The 8,526-nt window shown below is 56.8% G+C and overlaps 2 protein-coding genes across 2 annotated transcripts; both read left to right on the top strand.

The window, feature by feature from the left end:
• Positions 1–3,131: 3,131 nt before the first annotated feature.
• On the top strand, positions 3,132–4,882 carry LOC119467888 (basic proline-rich protein-like). Its single transcript, XM_037730459.1, has 2 exons — positions 3,132–3,337; positions 3,490–4,882. Exons 1-2 carry the CDS (start codon positions 3,188–3,190, stop codon positions 4,810–4,812), a joined length of 1,473 nt encoding a protein of 490 aa, XP_037586387.1. The 5' UTR covers positions 3,132–3,187; the 3' UTR covers positions 4,813–4,882.
• CAMK2N1 (calcium/calmodulin dependent protein kinase II inhibitor 1) lies at positions 4,251–8,062 on the top strand. The gene is made up of 2 exons (XM_017506404.2): positions 4,251–5,246; positions 6,729–8,062. The coding sequence occupies exons 1-2, from the start codon at positions 5,081–5,083 to the stop codon at positions 6,797–6,799; spliced, it is 237 nt and encodes a 78-aa protein (XP_017361893.1). The 5' UTR covers positions 4,251–5,080; the 3' UTR covers positions 6,800–8,062.
• Positions 8,063–8,526: the final 464 nt, after the last annotated feature.

The following is an 8,526-nucleotide window of genomic DNA, read 5'->3' as shown; positions in this document are numbered from 1 at the left end:
GAATAGGGAAGGGAAGTGGCTGCATCCAGATTCCAGTCACTGAGCTGAGAGGGTGGTGGGGCCTTGGGTTTTTATACACCTCTGGCTCAGAATGGTGATTCCCTACTGGGTGGCCACTTAGCCCCTCTGGAGGTGACCCGCTGGCTATTGACATGGCATTGCTTCCTGGCCTCTCCTGTTGACCATCTAGGGTCTGAGCTGGCTCTGGCAAACCTCAGCATTCTCAGCACCCCATCTCTACGGGAGCTGGGCTAGGCCCACCATCCAATGCCCAGGTGAAGAAACGGACCCCAGAAGGCAGGCACAGAGGCCTGGGCTGGGCTGTCCTACAGCCACATTCTTCTCTACGTCTTGCCAGTCACTGTCTGATGCTGCTGTCCATGCCTCAGTTTCCCCATCTGGATTGGAGGGAGGAGACGAGATCAAGGGGAAACGGATGTTTGCTGAGCCTCCCTTCTGTGCTGGGCCCTGCTGGGGCTGACCTTCCCCTTTCTTATCCCACCAGCTTGAGTGTGAGTCTTGGTGCACAGTCTGGGCTCTCAAATACATATTTTTGATCCTGGAATATCTGTGCTGAAAGGGCCCATGGGGATGGTCTGTTTCTGTGGTTCTTACTTCTAGAGTCCTGGGGTTTGGAGAAGGAGTTTCAGGTGAAGTTTCGGGGAGAGATTGGAGTAAGGCCCTGGGACCCCCACCTTTGCTTCAAGCAGGTTTTATCTACTTTAGATGTGGGAGAAGTGGTTTTGCCACTGAAAAGATGTGATCTTCTCCAGGTTTCCCTTTGTGTGATGTAGAGTCAGAGGCAGCTTATTCAAATCCACAAAGAGAGCGCACAGCAAATAATAACAACCACCTTTATAGAGGACTGACTCTGCGAGACGTGTATGTATGATCTCCTTTCCCACAATAAACCGCCAAGTGGTAAGGATTCTTATGCCCATTTGACAGATGAAAAAACTTAGGCACAGAGAGGTGAAAGGATCACAGACCTAAGAAATGACAGAACAGAGTTTTTAACTTTTTTTTTTTTTTTTTTGAGATGGCGTCTCGCTCTGTTGCCTAGGCTGGAGTGCAGTAGCGCAATCATGGCTCATTATAGCCTCAACTTTCCTGGCTCAAACAGTCCTCCCCCATCAGCCTCCCAAGTAGCTGAGATAACAAGCGTCCCCCACCATGCCCAATTCATTTTGAAATATTTTGTAGAGATGAGGATCTTGCTATATTGCCCAGGCTGGTCTTGAACTCCTAGATTCAAGAGATCTGCCTACTTCAGCCTCCCAAAGTGCTAGGATTATAGGTGTGAGCCACTGAGCCCAGCCAGGGCTTTGAACTTGACTGCCTCAGTAGGCTCTTCATCCTAGACTACTGCCCCAGACCACATACTGCCAGGCTTTCTTGTGGGGAGGTGGGGAGGAAGCCTTCATTCCTGCCTTATTAGGTTCCTTCATCTGGGTCTGGCCCCTTCAACACAGCCCTGGGCCTCTGGTTCAGAGCCAGCCCCTTTGGCTTTTGGGAATGAGTGTAAACAGGCAGGAATGGAGTCCCAGGACACGCGTTGACTTCAAGGTGAAGGGATGCCTCCACCAAATGCTGAAAGGAACGGAGGATTGAGTGAGGCCTTTGTGATGAAGACGAGAGAGAGGAATGGGGGTGGAGGCAAGCCATAGTGATTCCCCCCTGCCCTTGCGGAACTTCTGCGTGACCTTGGAGACCTCACCCCACCTTCAGTCACCTTGTCTGTGAAATGGGCCTGACAGCCCCAGTGCTGTCCACTTCCAAAGCTTGGCAATTAATGAGCACATAGTTACGGAGATGCTTTTCAAGCTGTCAACCGCCACGAGGCACATGTGCTTCGTGAAGGGGGTGGGTATTGAATTGGGAACTTGGGATGCTGCCACCTTTAACCTTATTTGGAACAAGGCAAGGTAAACATAAAAACAGATGGGGTAGATAACGGGCCCCTCTTCTTGCTCTCGCTTGCTGTGTGTGCAGGGATCTGTCAGCCCTTGCTGTGCCTTTCTGCTTAACTTCTGTACGGTGAGGCTGTCGTAGGTGCTCAGTGTGTAAATTGCTTTGTGCCTCTCAGCAGCAGGGAAGGAGCCAGGTGGATGTGAGATGAATGGGGTAGTTCCAGCCCTGCATGCTGACACCACTGCAGGAAGTCCCCTATGGAATCACAGCTGGCCACAGTGGTTTCTCCTGACTCTATCACTAGGTTGTGACCTTGGGCAAGTCACTTATCCTCTTTCTGCTACGTCAGTTAAACAGGGATACAACGTCTCCTCTTTCTACCTCAAAAGGTATTTATTTTGAGATGCAAGGTCAATAATGGATGTGAAAATGCTTTGGGGGAAAATAAGAAAGCAGGAGGCAAGTGTCAGCACTTCTTGTGTCTCCTGCTTGTTACGCTCTTGTTTTCTCTCTTAGCACTTGGCCTCAGTGCTAACCTCAAAGCAGGCACTCGGGAAAGCCCTAATGAATGAGCATGTGGCTTGTGGAGAGGAACAAGGTCAGTCTGGGGACCTGAGGCTTCTGCCATTGACAAGCTGTGAGATTTGGGGCTAGCCTCTGGCCCTCTGGCCCTCTGCTTCCCCATATGGAAATGAGGGATAGGCCCAGCTCATCTCTAAGGATTCTCCCAGCTCATGTGGTCCTGAAATGGAAACGAATGAAGTGCTACTGCTGTTTCTCACTCATTAAGTCATCTCTCAAATGTCTTTTGCACATCCACACCCAGCCAGGCATCAGAGCCTGATTTTATTTTTGTTTTCACAACTGTCCTGCAGGGTACACAGGCAGTAGTTAGCCATATATCCATACTGACGGCAGAGATCATGGAAGCTCAGAGAGGAGAGATGACCCGCCCAGGGTCACCGTCAGCAAGCCACCTGGCTGGGATTCAAACCCAGACCTGAATCCAAGGGGCATACTTATTCCACCTGCCACGTGGCTTCAGTCTCCCCTTTCTCAGCTTCCTTCCTCCTCCCCGTGGGGGATCTGGCTTCCCGAGGCCAGCCAACCCTTTTACACAGTTTGGAGAGGCGGCTGGACTGACTCTCCCCGCCCCCACCAGATGTTATACCAGGAAAAAAACCTCCCCCTTCTGCCTCCAGCCCCATCTGCCAGAGTTCCAGAGGGGAGGGAGAGCTCCTTTCACTGTTGATGGGACCCCTTGCAGGGCCGCGGAATGAGCTGGGCGAGACTGGGCCACCTGGCTGTATTTCCTAGCCGTGCCTCCAGCAGCTGGCATGACCTTGGGTGTTTGCCCCTCCCTGTGGTCAAGCTGGCTCTGCTGAGCAAAGACGGTCTCCGGCGGAGGCAGGTGCTGTTGGCTCCGGTGAGGATAATGAGCGCTCCTCATGCACCTTGCCCCCTCGGAGTTACCATCTGCTTGGCAGATGCGCCTCCCAGGCCTCTGGGGCTGCCCCAGTCTCCCTCCCAAGATCGGGGAGACCGGTCCTCATCTCAGAGGCCGTAGTCTCTCCCTAGGGTGCGCGGCTGTTGCTGGAAGGGAAGCCCCCGAGGGCAGAGGGCGGCAGGCCCGGGACGTTCCCAGCGGAGGCAGAGGACGCCGAGAGCCAGGCATCCCGGGCGAGCCCGGCGAGAGGAGGCGCTCCCTGCTCCTGCGGGAGGCGGGGCTGCCCCTTCCCTCTCCCCCTCCTCTTCCCCCTCCCGGAGGCCCCGCGGGAGCCGGAGTCCTGCGCCGTAGGGCGGGGGCGGGGGGAGCGAGGCCTTCCAGGTCGGACTGAGCGGGGGCGGGAGGAGACTGTGAGGCCCCAGTGGCTGGGCCCTAAAGGGTCTGAATTGGGCAGCAAGTGTGGTGGGGAGAAGGACCCCCCAGTTTGGAGCTGGCGGGGGAGGCTGTGTCGGCGGGTGGCCCTGGAGCCCTCCGATCTTGGCCCCGCAGCATCTGTCCCCCAGGGAGGTCAGCATGCGTTTGCCCTTCCCCGCCTGTGCGTCGTGGGTCCACTCCCTCTCTGGCTCCCGGAACCCCCACTCCCCCGAGGTCCCCTCGGGAGGCAGAGCCCGCGGCGGGGCGGGCGCGCAGCAGCTCCTGGCCCAGTAAACACCCGCGGGCGGGACGGCTGGGGCTGGGGGCGGGGGCAGGAAGCTAGCGGCGGCCCGGGCCAGCCGGCGCGGCCCCGTGACGTCGCTCTGCTCGCAGGGATCTCTCCCCGGGGCCCGCGGGTCCCCTCCTCCCGCCTCCTCCCGCCCTCCTCCCCGCGCCTCGCCTCGGCGCCGCGGCCGGCATTTCTCCTCGCAGCTCGCTGCCTCTTCTGTCCCTGCCTCCCTCTCCCCCCTCTGTCTTTCTCCCTTCCTTCCCTCTCCGACCCTCTTCCTCTCCCTCCTGATCCTTTCCCTCCTCCTCTCATCTCTCCCCTGTCTCTCCGTTCTAGATCGTCCCCCCCCCACCTTTTCTTCTTTCTCCTCCTCTCCTTCCTCTCCCCCTCTCCTCTGCCTCCTTCCACCGTCTCCCCTGCCTCCCCATCTTTCAGTCCCTGTTTTTCTCCCCGTCTCCCTCTCGGTTTCTCTCCCCCTCCCTCCCTCCGGGTTTCCTCCCCTGGTGCCCTCCCTCCTCCCTTCCTCCCCTCCCCCTCCACCCCTCGCAGCCCCGCCGCTCGCAGCTCCCAGTCTGCCTCCCCGAACCGGCGCCGCCGCCCGCACTCGCCGCAGGACCGGCCCGCCCGGCTCCCGGGGTGCGCCCTCCTCGGTCCCGCGCCCTCCGGGCTCGCAGGGACGCCTCCTCCCTCCGGGCTTGCGGCCCCGCCCGGCCCGGCCCCCGCCCAGAGCCCCAGCGCGCCGAGGATGTGAGTCCTGCTCGCCTCTGGCGGAGCAGCAGCCACTCGCGCGCGGAGCCGGAGCGCAGCGCAGCGCAGCCGCGGGCGCTCTCCGGGCCGCTCGCGCGGGTGCCGCGCTCTTGCCCTAGCGGCGTCCCCCGGCCTCTCACCGGCGCCACCGCCGCAGCAGCCCGCGGGCCGTCCCCGGCCGGCCGCCCCCGGCCCCAGCGCCGCTGACCCTGTCCGCCGCGGGCGGGGACGCGGGCGGAGGAGGCGCCGCGGCGGAGCCCCCGGACGCGACCATGTCGGAGGTGCTGCCCTACGGCGACGAGAAGCTGAGCCCCTACGGCGACGGCGGCGACGTGGGCCAGATCTTCTCCTGCCGCCTGCAGGACACCAACAACTTCTTCGGCGCCGGGCAGAACAAGCGGCCGCCCAAGCTGGGCCAGATCGGCCGGAGCAAGCGGGGTGAGTTCGCGGCCCCCTTCCCTGACACCCGCTTTCCCCCGCGCCGCGGCCAGCGCCAGGGTTTCGGATGTCTCCCACCCGCCGGATCCCGTTCAGACCCGACGGAATCCCCTCCTGCAGAATTGGGGGAACCCACACTGCGGGTCCGGCTGAAGCGGGTCGCAGGCACGCGTCCCCCTAAGCCCGATCCCCGGCCGGGTCACCCCGGGGGCGTGGCGGCTTCTAGCTGCAGTTGGGGGTCTCCACCGGCGGCAAAGTTTGCTTTTTGATTTGCGCCCCCACCCCCGCCTTTTGCGCAGTGTAGTCCGCAGCTGCGCTAGCTCCACAACCCTGGGGGGAGGGGGTCCCAGGGTCCCCCAGGGGACGGCGTGGGGACCTGCGTGAGGAGGATCCCAATTCCTGCGGAGAAGGCGAAGGCGTTCGGGTTGCACGGGCTTTTCATTGTTACTTGGCCTGAGAGGGGGTTTGCCAGGCCTGGGCGATCGGAAAAGCCCCAGAGAGGTGGAGAGGGAGAGAGGCTCCCAGAGGAGCTCCAGAGGCTCGGGGACAATGAGGGGGACCGAGGGCTACCGAAAGAGACTGAGACGCAGAGATGGAGGGGAGGGGGTACGCGGGAGACAGAGGGTGGCTGAGACCGAGACAAAGCTCCCGAGAGGGGAGCTGGAGCCGGAGAGACAGAGCCGAGGACACCGGTCTGGGGAAGACGCAGAAGCCGCCAGAACAATAAGGGCGACCAACACCTTAGACAGGGAGACCCAGAGACCTCGATCGGCGGCCTTAGAGCCGAGGGACTTTTGGAGGGACCGAGAAAGGCGAGGCTAGGTCGAGACGGTGAGAGAGGCGGAGGTTACGGCGAGTGTCAGTGGCAGGCAGCTAAGGGGGGCTCTGACCTTTGCCGCAGCGGGGAGCGCGGAGCGGCTGAGTCCGTAGGTCCGCGGCGGTGAGAGGGCGCGCAGGAGTGGGCGCCTACCCAGGCCAGGCCCTAACCCCCACCCGCTGCGCGTCGTGGGAACCGGCTTTGGCGTCCCCTTCTGGCGCCACGCACCTCCGCACCCAGCCTTGCCCACCGGAGCTGCGCTCGGGACTCCCCGAGGGTCCCGAGACCCGAAGACTTTGGCTCCTTCCCCTGCCACAGCTCCAGACCTCTCTGTCTAAATTAGCGCACCCGGTGCGGGAAGGACGCGGCGAGTGCGCACCCTGGCTGCAGCAGGAGCGGCCGGGTTGGCGCCCTCTCTGTTTCCTTTTCTCAGAAAGGAGCTGGGACGCTGACTGGAGGATAGGGGGTGGTGGGGTGGTTCCGAGGAAAGCAGGGTAGGGACCCCCAGCAGGGGAGGAGGAGATTGGAGCTGTTTCACCTCGCAGTGAGCCACAATCTCTCGCCCTCTCCTCTCCCAACCTCCAACTCTGGGCTTAACGGGAAATGTCAGAGATCTCCGGCGAGGCCCAAGCGCGCTCACCTCTTTTTTCCCCCCTTTTTTGCAGTTGTTATTGAAGATGATAGGATTGATGACGTGCTGAAAAATATGACCGACAAGGCACCCCCTGGTGTCTAACTCCCCCAAAGACAATGAGTTAAGGGAGAGAATAAGAACGGCGATAACAGTTATTGGCAAAAAGCATGAAAAGAGAAAGCACTTTGAAATGTATTACTAGCTTGCTACCCACGATGAAATCAACAACCTGTATCTGGTGTCAGGCCGGGAGACAGATGAGGCGTGAGAAGGAGGAGGAGGAGGAGAAGGCTCTGGGCTTCTCTGCAAAAATAAAAATAAAAAAATAAATAAAATTTTAAAAATAACAAAAAATCACTATATACACACATATAAAGAAATAAAAAAGAAGTCTCAGTTGCAGCTATTTGTCAAAATTAACATCCATTTCTTTTTCTATACGGTGAATATTGCGCAATTATAGATCTGGATTTTGAACCACTTAATGAAGCGGCAACACCAGGTGTTTTGAGGTGTTGGCATTCTTCGCTGATTTGGCTGTTCCCAATGTTTACATTATTTAATCTTGCAAAATGGTTCTGTGCACTTGGATGTGAAATGCTGTCCAGTTTTATTTTTTTTTTTTTATGTTGTTATCCTCGGATGTATAAAACATTCAGAAAATGATCTCTGTAGATATTCTGTTTTATTTTGGTCATCTTTAGAAGTTATCAGGAATGTGTTTAAAACAAGAGGAGAACTTTTCTAAGGAATGATACATAGAAAAGATTCTTGTTTTATTTTAAAATGAGTTGTAAAGCTTGTGTTTCTTTGTTGCTGCAAGCTATTTGCCCAAGTTAATGCAAATGGACACATTTTTTAATGTCAGAAAACACACACACACACACACACACACACACGAAAAACAAAGAAAAAAATGCTTGAGCTTTTTCTAACCTCCCCTTGCAGTCTGTTGTGTGAGCAGCCTGTTTATTTCTCTAATATTATGTCAGTTTATTCTCTTTAATGGACTGTAAAAAAATGTAATCACAAGAGTGCCAAATATCTTGAAATGCCAAAAGGCATTTTAGTTTCTTTTCTCTGTGCTCTGAGTCCACGTACAGGAATGCTTGGAGTGTCTTTTCTGTTATTTATAGGGATTCTCTTAAGGCACACCAGCTGCCTGTTTTGCATGGTATTTGCAAAAATGCCTCTTGCGTGAGGAAATCTTTTACCATTTTTTGTTTGCAACTTTGGACCTCAAGAGGTTTCCCTTCCCTTCCCCGTTCCTTCTTTTCTTAATTCAATATTCTGTATGTTGCACCTTGAACCAGCACACAGGGCTATTTCTCCAATGTACAATAAAAGAATTGTTCCTGTGTCTCACTCCTCTCTTTTCTCTGCTTTGGCTGGGGGGTGGGATAGGGGGACATGACTCGCTGTTTGTCAGCTGGCTGCAGACAGGAAGAAGGGATGGTGGCTTTGGTCTGTGAGGCAAAATGGCAGTGTGGGGGGCTCCTATGGGTGGGCTCAGATGGGAGGAAAAAGGGGCTGGACTGGCAAGGCCATCCCCTAAGGTGAATTTATTCCATTTTGGATTTGCAGGCTGAGCTCTCACTGCAACCCTGAGGTTACTGCCATCTCCGGTGGGGTGAGGAGAGAAAGAGGGATACTGTATAGGGAAGCAGGCAGTCTTCTTAGAACGACTTTGCAGGCTGGCAGAGGGTTGAATGCAAGTCCCAGCTCCCTGACTTCCTAGGTCTTTGGACTTGAGCAAGTGCCTGAACTTCTCTAAGCCTCAGTTTCCTAATCTGTAAAGTGGGGATAACTCAGCCCCTGCCTCATAGGGT

Source organism: Cebus imitator, unplaced genomic scaffold (genome assembly GCF_001604975.1).
Source record: "Cebus imitator isolate Cc_AM_T3 unplaced genomic scaffold, Cebus_imitator-1.0 Scaffold15, whole genome shotgun sequence".
NCBI classification, from domain to species: Eukaryota; Metazoa; Chordata; class Mammalia; order Primates; family Cebidae; genus Cebus; species Cebus imitator.
The sequence above is the reverse complement of the archived record's forward strand: the minus strand, read 5'-3'. Positions and strand labels throughout refer to the sequence as shown.